Source organism: Aotus nancymaae, unplaced genomic scaffold, assembly GCF_030222135.1.
Source record: "Aotus nancymaae isolate 86718 unplaced genomic scaffold, 86718_ANA_hifiasm-v0.15.2.pri h1tg000065l, whole genome shotgun sequence".
Lineage (NCBI taxonomy): Eukaryota > Metazoa > Chordata > Mammalia > Primates > Aotidae > Aotus > Aotus nancymaae.
Window position 1 is genome coordinate 10,839,206 of NW_026988480.1, and position 23,727 is coordinate 10,862,932.

The 23,727-nt window shown below is 42.0% G+C and overlaps 1 protein-coding gene across 9 annotated transcripts in view; it reads right to left on the reverse strand.

The window, feature by feature from the left end:
- HECW1 (HECT, C2 and WW domain containing E3 ubiquitin protein ligase 1) overlaps window positions 1-23,727 on the reverse strand; it is a 445,591-nt gene that overhangs the window by 101,770 nt on the left and 320,094 nt on the right. For 6 of the 9 annotated variants that reach the window (XM_064366737.1, XM_064366740.1, XM_064366736.1 and 3 more), the window contains 5 exons: window positions 19,709-19,851; window positions 15,088-15,188; window positions 12,176-13,528; window positions 6,873-6,974; window positions 1,274-1,424 (listed from right to left, as the gene is read on the reverse strand). In XM_064366737.1, coding sequence (XP_064222807.1) covers window positions 1,274-1,424; window positions 6,873-6,974; window positions 12,176-13,528; window positions 15,088-15,188; window positions 19,709-19,851 — 1,850 coding nt within the window. The remainder of the gene's footprint in view (window positions 1-1,273; window positions 1,425-6,872; window positions 6,975-12,175; window positions 13,529-15,087; window positions 15,189-19,708; window positions 19,852-23,727) is intronic. The other 3 variants (XM_021666765.2, XM_064366742.1, XM_064366741.1) reach the window with 3 other exon arrangements.

The following is a 23,727-nucleotide window of genomic DNA, read 5'->3' on the forward strand; positions in this document are numbered from 1 at the left end:
ATCTCGGCTCACTGCAACCTCTGCCTCCCAGGTTCAAGTGATTCTCCTGCCTCAGCCTCCCAAATAGCTGAGATTACGGGCAACTGCCACCACCCCCAGATATTTTTTTTGTATTTTTAGTAGAGATGGGGTTTCACCATGTTGGCTAGGCTGGTCTCACACTCCTGATTTCAAATGATCCTCCCGCCTTGGCCTCTCAAAGTGCTGGGATTACAGTGGTGAGCCACTGTGCCCGGCCCCATGTGTTTTAAATAGGACTAAATTGTTTCTCCCTCTTTTTTTTCTGGCAGATAACAATTAAGTTTCAAAGGCATTTGCTATCAGTAGGTGTGTTCCACAAACCCAGTTCTTCATTCTTTTTAGTCTTTCTCAGCTTTTCCCTCACCTTCATACCTGACATGAAAGCAAGATAGCATGTGGGTGCAATTTCAACTGAGGAAGCCTCAGTTTGCATTCCTGGTAATTAAAAGTATCCTGAAGCTACCACCCCAGTCTTAAAGAGCAAGATGTCAGGGAGGATGCTCTATACTAGCTTACTGCATCTCCTCCGACATGAATGGACCACTGTTTAAGCCTGATATGGTTTAAGACTTTGTTTGCAGGTTAAAAATAAAATAATATCTTTACAAGTTTAATAGAGAGGGCCAAATTTTTCAACAAAATAATTCTCAAAAATATTTTTAAACATTTCTTTTTCTAAGATGAAGGCTTTTCAATGATTATTACTGATGGACATATATCAATTATGGGACCAGCGTAGGAATGCACATGGTGATTTATGAGACAGTTTCTTCTCCAGGCAGCTTTTAGTCTTCTTATGAAACCTGTCCTTGGAATGTTCTTAACTGAGGTCTGAATCCTTTTGAGAACTGTGTGATAGGTATGGACCAGTCTGCTAGAAAAATGTGTATCCATGTATAATTTGGATAGATTGCCTGGAAAGTTCAAGGAACACTGACATCCTTGGTGAACACCCCAGCAGAGAGGGATACACCCACCCTTGTTAAGAACTCCTGTTTTTGAGCCTAGGCCATTAAGAAGTTCAGAGGATTTCCCATCTGAACTTAAATGACACTCAAATGTAACTTGTCTCTTGCCACCAAATTCTAAATCTAGCTTTCCAAATACCTACTAGGAACAGGTTTCTTAAGGTACTTAACTACTTTCGAGTCTCCCCACACAGTCTGAGCAGAAAAGTGTAAGGGGAGAGTCTCTAGCTGCCATTCTCCTTTCACTGTGGTTTAGGGGAGCTCATTGCATACTGATCACCAACCGCCTGTTGAGTTGCTCCATCTGCTGGATGGACCCCGATCTCCGCATGCCGTCCGGGGTGGCTGCTGCCGTGGGACGCTGCCAGGTGGTTGTGCGGTTCACGTGGTCCACATAAAAGACCCGCCCGTGGCTGTCAATTCGAGCTTCCCAGTCTAGTTTTAATAAAAAGGCAAAAAGAAGAATCAAGGACAAACCACTGACCCATGTGAAACACATACCACTTCCAGGTCTTCCGCAGGTAGAACTCACCGTTGGTTCATGGCGGCAGGCCAGACCCTGCCCACAGCACCTGCCACAACTTCTGGGGCACTGGCATGAACTCGGGAGCTCAGAAAACAATTTAATGAACTCAGACTCTTTGCTGGGCCATATTAAACAGTAGTTGCGGTTCCTTGATCAAGACCTATATTAAAATTCTAATAATTTTCTTTTTCTTTCTTTTTTTTTTTTTTTTTAGATGGAGTCTTGTTCTGTCATCCAGGCTGGAGTGCACAGGCTGGAGTGTAGTGGCATCATTTTGGCTCACTACAACCTCTGCATCCTGGGTTTGAGCAATTCTCCTGATTCAGCCTCCTGAGTAGCTGGGATTACAGGTACCCACCACCATGTCTGGCTAATTTTTGTATTTTTAGTAGAGACAGGGTTTCACCATGTTGGCCATGGTTGGCCAGGCTGGTCTCAAACTCCTGACCTCAGGTGATCTGCCCACCTCGGCCTCCCAAAGTGCTGGGATTACAGACATAAGCCACCATACCCAGCCAAAATTCTAATAATTTCTAAAGAGGAAATCTAATGTTTAATTAATTTATTTCTTTAGATATGTCCATTCTCACTGTCACACTTGTTGGCTACTCAAATGACAGCCGTGGAAGATTGGAGCATCCTCTGGTGAGAGTTTACACTGTGATGCTGGAGAACCCTTTCTTTGTTAAATTTAATAGAGGGCAATTAGGTTCAGTGGAAAGAATGGCCCTCAGATGAAAACCAGTTTTAACTACTGTTCTAAAATCCTGGATCTGCGAATTTGGATGACCTCCGTCTTATATTTAGCAAACTTAATCGACTGCTTTTCCTTCTGAGTGGGTGAATGGAAGGAAATGATTCTTAGGGCTTCAAAACAGCCTTTTGATAAGTTGTTAATTAACAGTGCATATTCAATCTGCAGCTGTCAAATATCTCTGGCCACCAAACCAAACCAGTAACTAGGAAGTACTCTTTTGTTGGTAAATAACCATCCCAAACAGTAGAGGGAGCTTGAGATTAAAAAAAAAAAAAAAAAAAAGTTCCCTTCCCAAATTAAAAACAAAATAAAACAAAACAAGAAAACAAAAAGGTGGAAGCATGGATGATTCACTACATCATACATGCAGGGGCTGAGGTGGGGGGTGAGGTGGGTGGAAAAGAGCTGGAAGCAATGGGTTCACATCTGAGCGAAACATAGAAGAGCAGTATCTGCTGCACAGAGATGGGCAGAGCTTTAAGAGCCACACATCACATTGTGGAAATAGCAACAGTGTGATAAAGTTATGCTGAAAATGCTCGAGACAAAAGGAGAAAAAGCAAAAATGACTGCAAAGGGAGGAAAACCATCCAGCCTCTTAAGTGAGAAAAGCCATAGCTTTTGGGAGTAGATCGGATATTGACAGTTCCGTTGAAAACTTATCATTCAGGTAATGACATAGCAACTCTCAATTTTTTAAAGGAAAAATATATTTGGCATATTTTTGGTTTTATATGTACATAGTGTATCTGTTTGTGGCATTATGACTTATGTCTGACCTGACAGATTGTCAAATAATGCATTACGGCTTATGTCTGACCTGACGGATTGTCAAATAATGCCCAGTGAAAACCAAAGTATCCCTAAACACCAAATTCAATTTATAAGACAAATTGAAGGAAAGATGTAGGCAGATTGTATAAATATGTCCTAGGAGGTTTTGATTAAAATTGATCTAATGATTATCTAATGATAATCCAGCTGTCAAGTATCAGGTGTAAATGGTAATTAGCTCATGGATGAAATTTTGTATACATATGATTACTAGGTAATTAATCTTGATTCAGAAAGTTAAAAATTTTTATGGATCCAATTAATATTAGTAAAAGCAATAGGACAATTATTTTTCTTGAATCCAACATGACTGTTATCCAATAAAAAATGAGCATTAGTCTTTGAAGAGCACTGTGTAATTTAAAATTCAACAAGCTGTGCAGCACTGAGTCTGAACTAGAAGACTGTGCCACATTCTGTGGACACAGAGCTGAGTGACACATGACCCTGCCCTCCAGGAGCCTACAGTAAAGAAAGGACTCCTTCACAGACAAAGGTTGGGTTTTACAAATTCAGGGGAAAAGCTAGAAAATGAAGCTGCAAAAATGATAATTTATCACCACACATTTCAATTCCTCATGGAAAAGTGTGGTAAGCCCAACAGCTGGGCTCTTTCATCAATACATTAAATATCTGGAATATATTGTGCTAATTATATACTTATATATATTCAGAAAATAATAGCTAAATATAATCAGAAATTATGAACATGTTTTCTGGGTTGCTTTGTAAAGAATTTACTTTCACATATTTTGTGACTAAAAATACATTCAAAATGGAACTTCAGGCGTCAACATGATTTAAGGGCTCGGCACCGTGATGCCATGAATTTGTCTAAACAGCCACCTGAAAACAGTAACTTCATGATGCTGGGGCAAGTTATGGAAGCGCAGGTCAGGTCAATTCATTTGTCACAGAAGGATCTATTGCACACGAAATTATATGTTCTCCACAAAGTCCAAGAACCATGTAGAACCTGATAATGTATCATATTTAGTTATCATATTAATAAAGACCTATACAGCTGTACATTTTGAACAATTTTAACAAATGCAATACTATCTCATAGTCTAGACCTTTCTCTTGAACTTCAGAATCACATATCCAATTTTCTTCTTCACATCACTACCTAGATGACATCTCAAATATAAGATGATTGAAACCAAGTGTTGGATCCCACCAAAACCTGCTCTGCCTGCAGCCTTCCCTGCCCACCTCAATTTAATCTTGATCCAGAAAGTTAAAAATTCTCAATTTAATCTCGATCCAGAAAGTTAAAATTTTTGATGGATCACAAACTAATATTAGTTAGGCAACTCCATCTTTGTAGGTTGAAACTCTTAGGTCATTTTTGTTACCTATCTTTCTCTCACATCCATATCCAATCTGTCATCAAATCTTCCTTTAAAATATATGTCGAGAATTAGACCACTCCTCATCACTTCCACTGCTCCCACCCTGGCCCAAACTACCATTGTCTGTCACCTGGGTCGCTGCATAAAGACATAATCTTATGTTGAATCTCATGCTTCTATTCTTCCTCTTCCCAATTTATTCCCTACACAGCAACCAAGGCAAATTCAAAACCTAAGGCAGACAATGTCACTTCTCTGCTAAAAACTCTACAATGTCCTCCTTTCATCCAGAGTAGAAGTCAAAGCCCTGAAGTGGTTTACATGGCCCTACGTGGTCTGGGCCTTGCTAGCTCCCTGACCACATCACCTGTGCCTTCTCCCTTCCTCAGTCTGCTCCAGACACACTGGTCTCTTGTTCCTTAAACCCACCAGGGTGTTTCCACCTCCTGGCTGGCAGTGGCCGTTCCCTGTGCCTGCAAAGCCCTTTCTGCCCAACACTTGCAGGGATAACTCCCTTAACCCTCAAGTGTTGTCTTCTCAATGAAGCCTACGCTCACCACTTGGTTTAAAATTGCAAACCAGCCACCACCACGCATTCTCAGAGATCCCTCACCCTGGTCTATTTTTGCTTTTCCATAGCATCTCATACGCTAGGCCAGTCCCTTTTTAACTATTTTTTTGTTTGGTAATCTGTCTTCCAGACTAGACTCTAAGCTCCATGAGGGCAGGAATCTGTCTATTTTGCTTACCGACAATAGTACCTAGCACAGGGTAAATATTCAATTAGTATTTGTTGAATGAGTATCAGCAATAAAGTAATTCTTGACTATTTGAGATTATTTAACAATATTCAGTTGGTAGGATTCATTAACAATTTTTCTAAGATCTTCCAATGTTATGTGGATTGAAAATAGAAAACTATCTGAAGAAATTTGTTTTCATTTTTGAAAGTGGTTTATATAAAGTAATTCTTTTACAATGAATTTATATACAATTATTTATAATATTTGCATGTACAACTAGTTATCTGTACTGAATAGATTGGAAGTAGATTCAGGCACTGAAAGGTTATTTGTTGTGGGGAAAGTGTCCCTTTCCTGGAAAGAATATGCTATACATATTTTTCAAATAAGTGTTACCTAGGAAGCATTTATAGTGATGCTAAAATTTTACTATTCATTTATGGAATGTCCACAAATCAGTGTATAACTAAAGAATTCAGGCATCAAAAGTTCAAGGACATGATGTTTGGCTTGGCCCCTGAAAAACAAATATTGTGTTTCTTTAAATTAGTCCACATATGAAAGATGTTTGTTGATTTCTCACCAATAAATTATAATTGAATAGAGGAGTGGTGTTCCTGTAAAATACAACACATTACCAAGAATAGATGAATTAAGAAATAAGCACTGCTCCTTTTGAAAACTGTAACTGCTTCATATAAGCACAGGGAAAAGAATGTAAAGAAACACAGGTTCCTTGCATTCTGGAAAGATTTTGTAGTTGTAAAAATCTATCAAATCTTAAATATTATCTTTGCTTGAAAAATAAGTCTAAACCAAAACAGAGATATTCTAGAATTCATGAACATATGTGATGCTAAGTGAATAATGTCTGGGGTGTCAATTTCTTCCTATAAATTTATTAAATGGTGTATTATGAGGTTAAAGCTAGAATGGCATCTAGAGACTATCTAGGTCAAACCTTTCATTTAGCAGATGAAGACATTCAAACTTCATTTTTAAAATTTTACAAACAAGAAAACTAAGTCTCTGAGAGGTTAAATGAATTTCCCAAGTTCAGATGACTAGTTAGATAATTATTAATTACATACTACAGTTACCAGGAGAAATGACATTGAATTCTGTCTTAAAGATGATATTTTGCCTAGCAACCCCTAGGAACTGCAGAAGAAATCTGAAGCTATTACTTATGGATGCAAGTTATAGTAAGGAAGTATAAGTTCATGTGCCCAGATGGGTTGAAGTTGTTTTAACATATGGAGATGCCTGTGATGTAACAGATCCAATGGAGAACAATAGGATTATTCTATCTTGAACTGCAAATTTTAAATATAAAATATAAAATTTGGGACTTAAAGGTCATGAACAGTTTGCAAAGACTAGTCAAGTCTAATAAAGAAATGCTTTCTATTTCAGAAGTTGAGAGGTGCTGAAAACACTGTATCATCTCTTCAAGATCACATGGTGAAACCACTAAACAAAAAAACAAACAAACAGAAAGATCCCAAAAATCCCATCCGTTTTTAAAGTAAGTGTCATGTTGGTTTTTGTTAACAGTGTAAGGCACAGAGTTGGGAAAGACTTTAGCTGTTCACACACAAATTCATACTGACCTGCTTAGACTTGATAGGAAGAGTTAAGACACAGATTTTAAAAACTAAAGCTTACTTGGTGGAAGAGGCTCATCGATTGTTGGGTAGTGATGATGTTCAGGCCTCAGGGAAGGAAGCTGGCTTACTGGCTGGGAATTATGGAGTATAGGACATTCACCTACGGACAAGATAGTCAATACATTCAGATTCATTCACTGCCGTGGCAACATCATCAAAAAAGCATGACTGTAAAACCGCTACAAAAAACAACCCCCAGAGTGGGCAATCCATCTGTGTGTGTGTCAGTTTGCTACATACACAGTCATTTACGAGAGGGGGAAATATTTTTTTTTAAAAAAGAAGAAAATCCTAACATTTCATAACTAATGATCTGTGCCACACAGTCCAATATGTAGGATTTGAGTCTGATTCTGTAATGACCCGAATTTCCTGAACCAGAAGGTGGCACCAGAAAGGAACACAAGAGAAAATTAGCAGAGCCTGATTTTAGCCCTTTGGAGGAAATAGGCCTGTTTGAGGGAAATGCAGCGTTTTATAGGTTCCATAAAAGCTCCTTGGGCTTGTGCAAAGCGACACCTCCTCACTTGGATAGGTTTTATCACAGGGCTGCCGAAAGGCCGTTTTTCAGGTTTTTGAGGGGAATGAACTCTTAGATGGTGCTTTTCCAAGACAGGTCAAGGAGCTGGTGAGCCAAGAATGTAAATTCCTGTAGTAGGAAAGCTAGAGGCTGGGGGGTGAGGGAGGGGAGCCAAGGTGTTGAGGCATCTCAGGACTGTCCAGATTATTTTGAGGAGAAATCAGACAAGCTAGGGTGCTCTGGAAAGAGGAAAGGACAAGAGACAAAGGAAATAGCTAAAAAGCAGAAAGACCGTGACAGGAAAGCTCAAAACACAGAAGTGGGAAAGGAGGAGGAAGAAAGACAGACATGGAGACATTTTAGAAATAAACATTATATCCACAGGATGCATGCCTCAGATTATTAAAAGGAAACCTACAACAGCCATAGCTCATATTGTTCTCAGTTCAGACTTATAATGAACTGAACCATGTTCTGAAGTGGTGTCCTCAGGCATGTAGAGCAGCCATGCAGAAGGCAGGCCTGCAGCACCAGCTGCTTGGGTCACATAATCAGAGGTCAGTGCTCTTGATCTTTGCAGGGCCAGAAGGGCCCAGGAAAAAGGACAGCCAGCTATCAGAAGGTTCCTCCTGCCTCACACTGTGCTGGTTTTCTTGCAAAAGCCTCTTAGGGCCAGAGGGCAAAGGTCAGGCCTTTTCCTTCTGTCCTCTGCTGATGGAAATATCAAGTGTTCCATTATCCGCTGCGTCAAAAAGGAGAGAGACTGAAAAATGGTGGTCAAATGGTTGTCAGATCTCAAATGCTGAATATTTCCTAGAATAACCTCACATGGAAAGGATGATTATTTCTTCTCACTCTAGTTCTATAGACCTGATCAAAAGCAAAAATAAGTTAATTTAGGAAGAAAGGTGGGTTTCATTTTCTGATTTAATTCCTAAAGCTAACTGGCAAACAGAAGTAGAGGTATATTCAGTAACAAAGGGCCCTTTTACATGTTGAATATATAACATTATTTGTTGAGCAAATTCTGATATGTTACTCAAATTCTCTGGGTTCTTAGAGACGCTAATGGAAAACAAGGAAGGTTCCCCTCGTGCTGGCACCAGTTCCCTGTGGACAGATTGCTGTTTCAAAGATCGGTTCTGTGTTTAAGTGGATACCACACTCATGTTTGTTTGTATATGTGTTTAGTGTCAGAAATTGAACAAAACCATGGTACAGTTGTTATGTCATCAGCTGCTGCATTTTTAATTTAGTTTCTTTAAAAACAACAATTGACTTACCTCTTGAAATTAATGCAACCAATCAGGTTAATTACTCCTCCAAGCTAGTGGAAATACAATATTGTTGACTGCCTGGGGTTAATGGAGCTGATCCCACCTGCTTGTGAACCCCAAGCAAATGCAATGATGTGACCGACATATCTCAGCCAACTGAATGGATGGAGGCACTGAAGAGCAAGCAGTTCTATACTGCACAAGGACGGGGCTCCACATCATCACCCTTGCCTCTAACACAAAGCAAGTGTTGAAACCCTCCAGAACCTTCCAGAAGATTTATTTCTCAGCTAAAAGCGACGTCCTTTTAAATTCCCTTCTGTTTTTAAATAATATGACCTAATTGTAGAGAAAAATAGGTTGCCTTGCATATTATTTGAAGCAAAGTGATTTACACCTAATAATGTGAAAAATTTTCCTTGCATTACAAAGTGTAGGAAATGCAAATTCAAAGGATTGTTTTAGATGCTTTATACAACACAATTTAATCAGTTAACATCACTGCCTGTCTGCCTGGAGGAACCTTCACTTGGTGGGAGGCAGAGTACTTTTGTAGTATCATCTCATTCAATTTTCTCAACAACCTTTGAGGGAGATTCTATAATTATACCCATTTTGCACATGAGGAAACTGAGGCACATAGCAGCTAGGTGACTTGGCGTGGAAGTGGGAGGACTGAATATAAAGCAAGGAGGCCTGACTCCAGGGTCTGAGCTCATATCCACGACATTATATTACTCTTTTCATTCATCTGCAGGTCTTTTAAGAACTATTTTAAATTGAACTTTTAAAAAAGAGGTATTTATAGAAGGAAATGAAGCAAAAACTATGAAAAGAACACTAGCCCGTATGGTTGTCAGTTCAGACTTAGACCAGTGTTCTTCCATAAATTGCTGCAGCCTCATTTATGTGGGCATGTAGACAACAAATCCACCTGGGTTAATCTAATGCAGTTTCTTTTTTTGAGACAGAGTTCCACTCTTGTTGCCCAGGCTGGACTGCAATGGTGCGGTCTCGACTCACCTCTGCCTCCCAGGTTCAAGTGATTCTCCTGCCTCAGCCTCCTAAGTAGCTGAGATTACAGGCACCCGCCACCATGCATGGCCAATTTTTAAAATATATTTTAGTAGAGATGCGGTTTCGCCTCGTTGACCAGGCTGGTCTTGAACTCCTGACGTCAGGCGATTTACCTGCCTCAGCCTCCCAAAGTGCTGGGATTACATGTGTGAGCCACCACACTCTGCCATCTAGTGCAGTTTCTACAGTGAAGGAATTTGCAATCTTAGAAGTCAAAGTGAAGGGGCGATAGGATTTCTTATGGAAGCAGAGGGCACCCACACAATCACATATCAGGCAGGTAATGTCAAAGCCTTGCTTTCTTGAAGCACCTTCTGTTGTGAAATCTGGTGGCAAGTGAGGGACAGTCCCACAGTGTAGACACTGTTAGCTTGGGGACTCACTGCTGAGGTGGGGAAGGCTGGCTAGGAAGAAGTCACAAGCCAGCACATGCACAGCCTTCAGGAGATCAACAGACCCTTTGGGAATCTTCCTATTTCCCCTGCGATCACTATAGTGAAGGATGTAGATGCTTCTTAACCTTTTCTGAGTTTATATTCTGCAGAGTTCAGGAACTTAGACATTTCTTTAGAAACTGCCAATGCCAATGCAGAGATGTCCACTGTGGCCCTGAACACTTCCTGCTCTTCCACCTGCTAGACTGTTAGCCTCTCAAGGGCATGGACATGCCTTTTTTGTTTGTAAAACATGCTCTTACATAAATTCACACTGAGCCAGTTTTCAATTTACAATGTATAGATTACCTCCCAACATGGGGTCCAAAAGACGGTGTACACTAAAACAGGGTTATGTGGCTCTAAGCTAAGAAAAGTGTCAGTACATTTTTCAATACTAAAAAAAAAATATTTTAGTGAGAACAGTTATTTGATTGTTTACCTCTTGACCTACAAAGCCTAAAATATTTACTATCTGGTTATTTATAGAAAAAGTTTGCAGACCTACGTAATCCAACATCCTTGCCAGCTCCTACCTGTGCCTTTCATGTGGGAATCCCCCAGCTCCTTTTGTTGTATTATTTTCAATTAGGCTGTAATTACTGAGGAATGTCCATACATCACCCGATGCCAATCCATCTTCCTGTTCCCAGCACATTACATCTGGCCTAGAATAAAGGAGGGCCTCAAAACATCCTTGTCAAAGAAAGGCATTTCCCATTCCATTCTCCTCACAGGAGGGATTTTCCATCCCACTCCTCATGGGTGCCTTTCCATGCTGTTTTACCTTTCTGCCTGCATTTCCTTTTTTCTACCAATTTCCTTGCGTTTCTCATTATCACATGTGCCACCTTCTCTCTCTTTTTCTGAAATGTAGAAGCGGGCATTATTGATACTTAAAATTATTATTTTAATGCTCACTTTAGCTCCTGTTCAAAAAAATTTGTAGGCACCAGGGGTTTGTTTAGGTGCTAAGTATTCAAACACAAAGAAACACGACTCTGGCCCTTGATGAGCTTACAATCTAGAGAAAATATCCTCGTCTTTTGTTGGAGGCTAATTTCAACAGCAGAACAGCAAAATAGCAGAGGCTATGTTTTTCTCTTCTAAAACAACTGAATTATTTCACATTATTATGTGACTTTTCAATATTTTTTCCCCATTGTGCCACTGTCACTTGACTGGAAGATAGTTCCCACTCGTGGATAAGGAAATGCAAATTAATTTCACATATAATTCCACAGGCATGACTAAAAAAAAAAATCTTTGGTTAAAACACAGAATACATTTTAAAACTAATGGTGGCAGCTTTTAGATTTGATTCTTATTGGAAACAAAGTGATTTATACAGAACCATGTTATTTTTCCCTTCCATTAGCCAGAACAGCAAACAATAACAACAACAACAACAACAACAAAACTAACAGTAATAACAAGAATTGAGTGGACATAAATAATGACAAATATATGTAGGCTAGACATGTCTACATGTATGTACATGGGCTAGTTGAGTTCTAAAACAGAGGTAAAATCTGTTCTTCAACTAATACTCACATCTATTGCTAATCTTCCATGTGCTCTGAAAGCAGATATTTACACATTATCCATTTAATGTAGATAGATTATTTCCCACATGTACCATTTGACACTAGTCTTGGGGCTCTGGCTGCTGTCAAGACTAGGATAACATGTACACTAACCAGTTCTGGTGATTAGTTGAAACAAACATAGCAGCACACATACAAGTGCACGCTCGCATCCAACCAGTTGTAATTCCTGGTGTGTATCTGAGACATGGTGGGGTGTCAGCTACTCACAGTCATCTATACTCATACACAGATACACATGCACACATATATGTACAAGACAGGCATACATTGCTCCAGCAACCCCGTTTGAGACCGATCCCCCGCCCTGGTTTTTAAACTGTGTTGCTGACACCTGTGTCCCCCTGACGGTCCTATTCTCACTCTGATCAGGTTTGAGGTCTAACCTTCTCTCCGATTGCTTGGACCTGCCACGGGGGATTCCAGACCGTCCGGGGTTCTTTCCAAGTGCCCGCTAGGGGTGGCCAGCTCATCTTGCCATGGCCCAGCGCCGTTTGTGGACTCCGGGTCCAGCTCAGGACTCTGCATGGAGTCGGGCACCGACTCGAACGCGCTGTTCTCCTCCTCATCGTCGTCTTGCGAGGAGAAGACCGTGCTCTCGGAGATCTTGGCGCTGTCTACGGAGGAGAAGCGCGTGTGGCTGGCGAACCTGTTGCCGTTGTAGCAGGAGGGGCTGTAGCAGGAGGCGCTGTAGCACGAGCTGCTGTAGCAGGACGTGCTGTAGCACGAGGAGCTGTAGCAGGAGGGGCTGCAGCAGGACGCGTCACAGCCCTCGCAGCTGTGGTCCCCGCCTTGCCTGGGGCTGGAGTCGCTCTCGCTCCCGGTGCTGGGGTGCGTGTCGCCATCCGGGGCTGCGCCATTGGCCAGGCTGGGGAAATGGCCCCCGGAGTGGCCAGGGGGCGCCGTGCCTGGAGTAGCCCCCTCGGGCTCTTCTCCGTCCTCTTCCAGGGCAGACGGGTCAGCGGCCACCGTGTCCACCTCACTGAGCCCATCCTTCTCCGAGGAGTCCTTTAGGGTGGACTCCTCTGCGCCGTCCTCGTCCTCTGCCACGCTGCTGCCCTGGGCCAAGGGCATGCTGTGCAGCAGGGTGTGGATGCGGATGTAGTGTGTCCTCGGGGTCTCGGGGTCCCCACAGGCCGACGCGATCACTGTCTCCAGCTCGGACACAGGCAAGGAGCAGGGCCTGCTTTTTCTCTTCACCGAGGCCCGCAGCTGTAGCCTGCCCTCTCCCTGCTCCAGGGCAGACACATCTCCCTCCTCCTCCTCCCGCTCCTTCTCTTCCTCCCTTCCAGCCCGACTCTGTGTCGTGGTTTCCTCCTCCACGTGCTCCTCCTCGGTGCTGGCTGGGACTTCACCATCTTCCAGCAGCAGTGCTGACGCCTCCTCACCCAGGTCCAGCTGCTCGGCCAGCTCTTCTGCACTCGGGGCAGGCTGGATGTCCTTTTGCACCTGGGCCAGGAGCTCCCCAGCCCCTTCAGGTCCCACAGAGATCATGCCCTGGTCTCCTGTCTCTGTGATGATTGCTGCTTCCTCAGTTGGTCTGGAAAGCTCCATGCTCTGGTTCCCTGGACCATCCGGGACACTGCCCTCACTCAGCTGCTCTGGCTTCCAGCTCTCAGAGGGTTCTGGGGCTTCAGCACGAGGATCCCCACTGCCATTTTCCACCACATTGTTCATGGGGCTGTCCTGAATTTGGGCTGACTCAGGCTCGGTACTCAGGGAAATCTCCTCATCATCTGCTGGCAAGAAGAAAAACATGTCATTTCTCCCAGAAGAGAGCATTGTGGTGTTAGAATACCCTGTGGGACATGTAAGCCATCACTAAGGGATTTCTACATTAGGATATTGAATGTAGGTTGATGAGAGTTTCTCACTGGCCAGAGCTCTAGTGAGAGATTCTGTCAGAATAAGTTCTTGATATGTTAACAACAACTTGCAGTCATAGATATATTTCCAAAATCTGTTTCAAGGGAATTCATCTTTTGGTTAAAGTGCCCAAAGCCTAGCACTAACGCAGTTCTGGGCACATAGTAGGTGCTCAACAGCGTTTGACACACAGAATAACTTCCAGAGATGAGGGCGGTAGTGGTGTTATTTATAGCTCCTTAATGATTATATTTAGTTAATTGTATTTGCTCAGAATGTTTCCCTATGCTTAGGTCCTGCAGGGTGGCATAAAGGGTAAGCAGGGTTTTCAGGCAACCAGAGAGAAGCAAAAGTCTGGATGAAGAATGGGAGCAACCACAGTCATTCAATAGCTCAGGTTGGACTGTTCCCAACATTTGGAGTTTATTCCAATAAAAAAATGAACAAGGTCTTCATCCCAAGCCATCATTCAAGGGGTAGCAGCCAGTGTCTAACTCTACCTTCCTGCAGCTGCTCTACTGGATTCCTGCCAGATGTCAATTCACTAGTCAAAGAAAAACACTTCCTCTGGTGAGCTGTAAAGCTGTCCTTATGGCTACACCAAAGGAAGAGTCAGTTTTATTCTCAGAACGTAGAAAAAGGCTGAATTTGAAAAGACAAAACAGACAAGGTGTTTTCTTACAATCTAAGTTGTATGTTGCCATAGGAAAGTACACCTGGAGTTTAATGAGTGGGTAGTGATAAACTCCAGCTCTGAGTTCTCAAGAGCTTCATTAGATTTAATAGAAACTTGTAAATGGTCCAGGAGGTCCTAACAGTTCTCAGTGTGATCTATATTGAGATGTATGGGGGCTGCAGAAGCAGAGCAAAAGTAGAATTATGAAGCATCCTATCATTCTTATTTGGAAATCTGTTTTAGCATTAAATGGAACACTGGATGATTCTCGAGTTTTCTGGCCTATTTATATTTTTTCTGTGATATTATAAAAATTCATTGTATAATTATAGTTCTTCAACATGGCATTTTTCAGTAACTGGCTAGCCTATATCTAGTTACTAGGTAGAAAGATGTTTCACGTTCATTCATTCATTCATGTATGTGACGATTAAACACCTATCTGGGTGCCAGGAATAGGATGATAAATAAGACAGAGCTCCCTATCCATGTTGGCCTCATTGTTAATCTTCAGTCCACTGTCTACCCTCTACCTTTGGGTCACTGGAATGAAGAGGAACCTCTCCATCAGGGGACAGCAACCTGGCTTCCAGAATAGATCACTGGTTTCTGGGCCTCAAATGGAGAAGATAGAGAGCCATAAAACCTAAAGCCTAGGATATGTCTGGAGAGAACCATGATTATTGTTTTTTAGAGAAAGGAACCACACTTATGACACTAGCCTAGGACAAGACATGAAGTTCATACTGAAAATACCTGGGTGGATGGAGGAAGTGATCTCAAATCGGAATTGCAGCTGTCCACTCACATGATCTGTTGGAAGCCTGCGGCCAAGTGTGTAGCTGACCACCCTATCCCTAGAAAGAAATAAGCACCATCACAGATCTGGTCAATACTTCTTCTCCTAATGATCATGCAGTGTGCTTTCTACACCAGTGAGTGAGGCATGCAAACCCAGGGAAGTCCTGATGGGCTCAATAGCAATACAAAACTGTAAGGAAGTCCTTACTGACTACAGATACCCCTCGACCTACCATGGATTACGACCTGATAAACCCATCAAAAGCTGACAATACTGGCAAGTCAAAAATGCATTTGATACATTTATTAAATATGCATTTAAATGCACTTAAAACATTTAGCCTACCAAACATCATAGCTTAGCCTAGCCTACCTTAAATGTGCTCAGAACACTTACATTAGCCTAATGTACAAAATCATGTAACACAAAAAAATCATGTAAAACAAAATCATGTAACACAAAAACTATTTTATAATAAAGCACTGGGTATCTCATGTAATTTACTGAATACAGTATACTGTAGAGTCCAGTATCACTTGTTTACCCTGTGATCACGTGGCTGACTGGGAGCTGTGGCTTGCTGCTGCTGTCAGCATCACAAAAGTATCATGCTGTGTATCACTAGCCTGGGAAAAGATCAAAATTCAAAATTTGATGTATGGTTTCTGCTTTTTCTGCTAAATTCATATAGCTTTCGCAGCATTGTAAAGTAAAAAAAAAGGCTAAGTTCAACTGAGTGTCCGTATTCTAAAGCAGGGGTAGGCAAACTACAGCCCGTGGGCTAAATCTAGCCCACCACCTGTCTTCGTGTGCTTGTGAGCTTTTTACATTTTAAATGGTTGGAAAAAGAAACAAAAGAAGAGTAACATTTTGTAGCATGTAAAAATTATATGAAAATCAAATTTCAGTGCCCATAAATAAAGTTTTATTGGAGCGCGGCCATGCTCGTTAGCTTTCGGATTGTCTGTGGCAACTTTCATGCTTATACTGGCAGAGCTGAGTAGTTTAGACATGGACTGTGGGCCTTGCAAAGCCTAAAATATTTACTACCTGGCCCTGTACAAATATAGTTGGCCAACCTGTGCTCTAAAACACAGAGAGAGAGAGAATAAAAAAAGACAAGGATGTCCTTGGCCTGCTTTTCCTGTGCAGACTGCCATTTTCCAAATATGTCCTCAATGATGGACAGTGCCAGCAGATGCATATCTTGTGGTATATATGTAATGTCTAAGAAAGGGTGCTGTCATGGTTACTGGAGAGTCTGTGGGAGCTGCAGAATAGCACCTGCTCCAGGATGGAGCAGAGCAAGACACGTGGACTGGGTTCTCTGGCTTGTGACTTCCACTTAACACCAATTGCGGGCTCCCACATGTAGACACCCTGAGTCTCCATCCTGGACTTCTGTGCCATCCCCTCTACCCACTCACAGCAATTTATAAAAAGAAAAATTATAAAAATAAATTATAAACACTTTCATATAAATTATAAGAAATTTATAATTTCTTAATTATAAAAAGAAATTACAAAAAGTATAAAAGGAAAACTTTCTAGGGGCAATCAACTTGAAACTTGGTGTTATATTATCATTAACAATACAGCTTCAGCCTAGTAAATTGCCCCTCACCTCGGCCTAAATAGGAAGAGTGACTACCTTAGGATATATAGGAATTAACAAACCCAGGGACCCAGTAATAACAGCCCCAAATCAGTCATTATTCAGATGACCCTGTATTTATTCCATTTATTAATTTGTGATGTGAAAATAAAAAGATAAATCACTGGCTGATAGTGTTTTAATGTTTCTTTCCAGAAAACACTGGCATTATGAGACAAACAACATATATCCCAACAAGCCCCTGACTTAAAACTATTCTTTGATAAGCCATGATTTGGTGTTTGGAGTTCCTCAGCAGTCAATTAAGTAAAGCATTATATGCAGAAAAAAAATAGGATGAGTCTCAGTATTCTGTCTATTTAGAAAGAGCCTGGGTCAACATTATGAAGTAGGTCTATTACGACCAAAGTCATCCTGAACCCAAAACTTAACTGAAATCAGGGGAGGCCTAAACACAATTAGACAGTGGCACACAAATTACATTTATTATGCTTGCATTTACTTTCTGGGCTTTTATTTCCTTTGCTTTTCACCCACATAACAAATATTTTTTGAGCCCCTGCCATGTGAAAGGTGCTGCAGGTGATACAAAGCATGTCATACGTCGCCTCTGCCTTTAAATAGCTTATGTCCAGCTGGGGCATAAGGTAGGACCACTAAATAATGGTTCAAGGCAGCCGGTGACACTTCAATGCGAAGGTGAGAAGGTTAGAGTTAGAGACAGAGAGCCAACTGAAGCCTGGGACGCTACGGGCCAAGGAATGGAGGGAACATTGGAAATGGGAGTGCGTGTGTGCCCGGGGGGAATGGCGCAAATATCTGAGGACAGGGAGGGAGCTGATACAGATGGAGCCAAACGTTTCAGAAAGGATGCAGGGGGCTTTATGGGGAGTGCATGTGCAGAGGGCAGAGGGAAGCTGCAAAGTGGATTCGCTTTTGTTATGGGTGCACTCTGGGGTTCTGCCATGGCTCACGCTGCATAGCTACTGCTTCCATGGCCACAGCCCCAACACTCTGCTCCTACCCATGCTGGGACACCTCTGGAAGGGGCAACACAGCAAAAGTGGCCACCAGGGGCTGTGGAAGCAGAAGGCTTTGGAGGAGGAGCTGCTCTGCCATGCCACAACCGGGCGGTCTGGCATCCCATCAAAGAGGGTGGGAGGAAGACGCCTCCATGGCTTGCTGTTGCTGCCTTTTTGGAGAGGTCTAAGCTCAATCACACTCCATCTGTGCTCTCCATTTCCCCAGGTGGCAAGAACACTGGGAAAATCATAGCTAAACTTCTTCTGGTCTGGGACACCCTTTTCCACCTCAGGTACTTGCTTTCAGCTGGGGATGTGCCTTTCCACAGTGGGGGCTGGGAGAGCAAGACAGTGCCAAGAAGGTAAGAGCTGGCAGCTTGGGCTCAGGAGAGAACTCAGCATGGGAGGGCAGAGGGGTTCTGCGGCTGCAGCAAGCTGGAGAGAGAAGTTCTGTTCCACTGGTATGAATCGCTATCTAATGCATGCTGGGTGGTGGTGCACTGGGTGCTGGGGTAGAAAGAATCCTACACAACCCGTTTTTGTTCTCCAGCCCACCGCCTGGCAGAGGTGTTAGCAGCCAGTACGGCAGAGAAGGAGAGAAATGAAAAGTGTGGCCCACGATAAACTAGAGAATCAATCCCAGGAACCCTGAAAGAAGCCTGTTGTGCAGGGGTGGACCTCGGGCTTTGGAGAGACACAGGTGTGAGTCTGACACTGCCTGCATCTCTGCCACCCACAAGCCTTGGGCTTACATAATTATTGATCATTCTGAAGGCTTGTTTCCTCATGGAGGAATGGTGATAATGCTGTCACAGAAGCATTATGAGGACTAAATGAAATAAAAAAGATCACAAGGAATACCATTTTCTTTCGAGTTCCTACTACGTGCCAGTGACTGTGCTAGGTTCTTTATGGACACTTTTTGTCTGTTTAATCCTCACAACCATGAATGACAAGTGCAAATACTGTGTATGACATGTGACTATAGCTCCATAAACTCAGCTCCCTTTGGCTGGAGAGTTAATGGCAGACCTCTGTGTACCCCGCTGCATATCTGCCATAAAGTTCCAATTATTAATAAGTGTCCTTATGATAATCATCAGTGATTCCAAAGTCCTAATAATCCAAACAACTTTAAATTAAGACATTTGGAAATTCTGCATATTTTTTCTCATTCTTTTGCTATCTTTGTAAGGGTTACATTGTAAGTATATGTTTATCAATAGAAAGCTTTATTTAGTGTTTTGAAATGAAGTCTCTGTTACCTAAAGATATACGTATTATACATAGGGCTGTTATGGGTCATAGTCCACTTTAATGAGAACCATGAGTGGACATGAATGTAAAGGAGACAAAACATAAAAACACATTCTCGTATACAACTGAATTCTGTGAGCATCTTAATTGCTGTCATTCCATGAGAATCATGCTTTCAAATTCTCACCCATGTTATCTAGCATCTGCAGATACTAGCGTCTTCTAAGTAAGACACTCTACAGTAGTTACCCAGTATTTCATCTTGTTATGGAAATGTCACATATGACTAAATCTTACATACCTGACTGGCATATAAATGAAATAATATTCTTCATAGTAAAACAAACTTTAGTTTCTATTTGTACAGAAAAATGCCCCATTGAGGGCTTCTTTTAATACTGTTTAATAGGATTAAATAACTCTTTTCATAACTTTTAATAGGATTTTTTGCTCTCTTGGGTAAGTAACCAGTGTTACACAATCAAGTAGAAAGGGAAGGGTTTGTTTAATCGAACAAACACTTAGGTTGGCTCAGGCAACATAATTAGTAGGAAAAGCTAAGGAAATATAATGACACTATTTTGACTCTGTGAGAGTATACTATTGCAGCCTACAGGCCACCTTTGGGCACAGGCTGTCGGTGGGAACCTAGTGATAGTAAGAGCTCAGTCACAGGTTTACCCTATGGCGTGTCTCTCCAGGAGTCTTTGAACGGGCATCGACAGCTTTCCCAAGAAGCGCTTGATGATGGGGCGGCTCTTGGCAAATTTGTCCTTCACCTCAATTTCCAGCACGTCAGTGGGCAAGGACACAAAACTGAATTGCTGCAACAAAAGAATATGTCACATTAATTAACTGAGAGGTGGGAGGGCTGGCTAATGCCCAGTCCATCTGCCTTGATGCTGCCCCTGTACAACACCCCAGCTATCATATACATTTATATAAAGGTCTTAGAAATGTGGTGAGCCCTGTTTACTCAGTAAATGAGGGGCAGTGATAAGATGCTTTCTCAGGGCTTAAAAATATGCTTATTCTTTGAGATTCAAACAGGAAGATCAGCACACTTTAAAGAGAAAGAATGCTACCAAAGCCTCACCATACTTGATTGAAGGTATTATATTTAAAGAAGGAACAAGCACAAACTCACCTGTAATTAAGAAAATGTACTTTAAATCAACAGTACATTTTTTCGTGATTATGATGGAAGGGATTTCTAAAAGTTTGGTAATACCCTGCATCCTTGAGAGGGGGAAGAGAGAAGAATTCTCACACTATTTTGGTGGGAATGCAAATTGATTTGACTTTTGGGAAGGAAACTGGCAATATTTACTGGCATTTAAACTGCAACTCCCTTCAACCTAGAATTGTATTTTTATGGGTTTTCCTTCTGGATTAACTTGCACAAGTGTGCAAAAGATACATTTAACAAGGATGTTTATTGGAACATTACTAGCAATAGCAAAAGACTGGAGAAAAACCCAGAACTGTTTACAAATAGGAAACTGGCTAAGTAAAGGCTGATAAATCTTTGAAACTGAGAACTCTGCCATCGTTAGAAAGAAAGGGGCAAATCGACATGTACCGACATGAAAAGACACCCGACAAATGAAGTGAAAAAGCAAAGCACAGAAGAATATGAAGAGTAGGATCCCATTTGTACTTTGAACTGCAGAGAAAATGTCTGGAGGGGCACACTCCAAACCAAACTCCAGAAAGTGGGCTGGTAGGGGAGGGAGAAAGCTGGTCTTTTACATTTTACTTCATTTGATTCTAAAGTACTCATTTGTTAGCCGGCTGTGGGCACCTGTAATCCCATCTACTTGGGAGGCTGAGGCAGGAGAATCCCTTGAACCTGGGAGGCAGAGGCTGCAGTGAGCTGAGATTGCACTACTGTACTGTAGCCGGGGCAACAGAGAGAGACTCTGTCTCAAAACAATATACACAAAAGTTAAAAAAAACTATTCGTTTGTTAAATAGTGTATGGTGTGACTTTTAAAATAAAACAACAACAATTAAAGAAAGACTGACCCTTAGAAGTTGGCTTGGCCAACATCAAAAGTGCAAAAAGGAGACTCGGGAAGGTAAATGCTGACATTGCTCAGTCCAAACTATCTGGGAGGAGGAAGTCTTAATAATGTTATAGTACCCTTAATCAAGGGCTGTGAAACACCTGAAATAGATACATATTTTCTTTTATTCTGATGAATCCTAATAGCAATCTTTTAACTTTGGTTGATTTCTATTTATAGAGATTAAATATGTTGGGCATAATAATGTGAGTATCTTCTCTGTGGCAGTCAGGATGAGCTAGCATCCTGACGCTGCACTAACAGCCAACTTCCAAGTCGCAGGAGCTTTAACTTGTATTTCTTGCTCACATTCTCACTGTGGGCTGATGGAGCAGACACCCTCTTGAGCATCACCAGTTACAGTGACAGAGGAAAAGAGAGTTCCTCCTGCAAATAAGTGTTCAATTCCAAACACAGCTCCTCAGAACTAGACCCAGGCTCCAGTCACCCTCAGGGAACAGGGAATATAATCCTATAGGGCTCCTGGGAGGCAGAGAGCAGAAATATTTGACAACCAGTACTAATGAGTTCCACAGTGACCATGTGGTACGTCTGATTTCTATTGTAAATTAGTTTTCGTTAACTCCTATACAACTCCTAAGAACTAATCATTCCCAGTACTGAGAAAACTTGATTATGGGCAAGTTTGAGGATCAAACCCAGGAATAGGTACTACTCTAAAGAGGCCTAAGTGAGAATCCAGCCCTGCTGATTGTCTCCTTAAAACTGTATCTTTGGTCCAGTTATTCCATTCTGGAGTGCATCATATCTTCTAACCTAAATGCCCAACAATAGGTTAGGTACATTGTGATATATACATAGAATAGTTTATACTTATCTAAATTATAATAATTTACATATTGTAAGGCCGGTCGCCTCGCCGGGAGCTTGGACACGTCCACCTCCCCTCCCCTCCTAGAAACCACATCACCACTCCACGCCCACTTCTGCACTCAGCACACAAATCTGCACTCGGCACCAGCCTCTGCACTCAGCCAACCATTAAGAATCCCGCCAAAATTTAAAAGAAGCCCCGCCAGAACCTGCCCAATAGCATTTTGCCCCGTCCAGGTCCCACTCCCCCTAGATGGACCATTCACCGGAAATCCCGCCTACCTGCCAATAGCAGCAGGCCCCGTCCATGCCCTGCTTCCCCACAACCAATCAGAATGCCTCCACTCCCTATAAAACCCCATGCCCAAGAGGAGTCAAGCGCGACTTCTCCGGCCCCTCCTGTCAGACCACAGAACCTCGCCCAGGAGCCGATTAAATTTATTTATTTCAATAACTGGCCTCAGTTGCCTCATTCGAACCTCGCTTGCTTCATCTAAACCTTAAATGTATAATGACATGTAACACTAAATGCTAATAAGACGGAAAATGCTTGTTTTGCAGTGTTAGGTGACAAAAGCAGGAAAACCACAATTCATGATCACAATAACAGGAATTACGTGAATTAAAAAAAGACTGAAAAAATGACAGCAGATTTTAATAGCAGTTGTTTTACCAATTAAGAATATATTTCTCCCATTTCCTTTTGCTGTATTTTCCATGCTTTCTATAATGACCTATTATTTTCACAAGGAAAAACATAATCTTTATTAAAATGAGACTATTTCTACCTACAGTAGCTTACCTGGGACACCGAAGTGAGCTTATCAAAATGTATTATGAAACGTAGTGGCAGCTTCTGGGTTCTTTCCTCCCTCCATAAGAACTTTCTTCTTAACTTCTCTTCACACACCCATCCTGTCATCTCGGACATAAAACTCTCTCCCAACCGGGCCCTTGTCTCCATGCCATGGTTATTGGAGTCCATATAAGCCCCCGGCTAGGTCAGGCTCTGTTAAGAACTAGTGAGTAGTCCTGAAAATGCAAAAGTCTGTCTGTTTGTGGACCAGCTACTTGCACCCATGAGCCCCAAGCCAGTATCATGGATTTCACCTGGCTACCCTGACTTGGCCTTTACTTCAAGCCTCTGAAGTACCTCTAGAGTGAGTTAAAATTGGCTTTATTTCTAGCTCTGCACATCCAAGTTCTGGACTCTGTCATTCACAACCTCTCCAAACCTCAGCATCTTCACCTGTAGCATGGGAAAAGGGGGCCCACGCCATGTTAGATAAAGTTTCTTCCCTCTCCATTCCAGACCCTGTCTGACCCATGCTTTACTATTGCCTTTTCCATTTGGCTCTCTGGTTATTGAACTTTAAGTTTACTAACTCATTTCAGCTGGCCTTTAATGGCCAATAATCCTATACAGCCGTTTGTAATAACCTATAGGCCTATTTCAAATGCTTAGTACACAGACAAAAGCTATGATTGTCCTATTGCTAATGCCCACTCTGTCTTTGTATTCAGAGAAATGGCCACTTCCTGGTCAAAAGAGAAATTTGTGAACTCTATCTGCAAAAGGTTTTTTTCTTCTTTGAGACGGAGTCTCACTCTGTTGCCAGGTTGAAGTGTAGTGGAGCCATCTTGGCTCACTGAAACCTCCGACTCCCTGGTTCAAGTGATTCTCCTGACTCAGCCTCGCGAGTAGCTAGGATTACAGGCACGTGCCCCTACACCAAGCTAATTTTTGTGTTTTTACTAGAGAATGGGTTTCACCATGTTGGCCAGGATGGTCTTGAT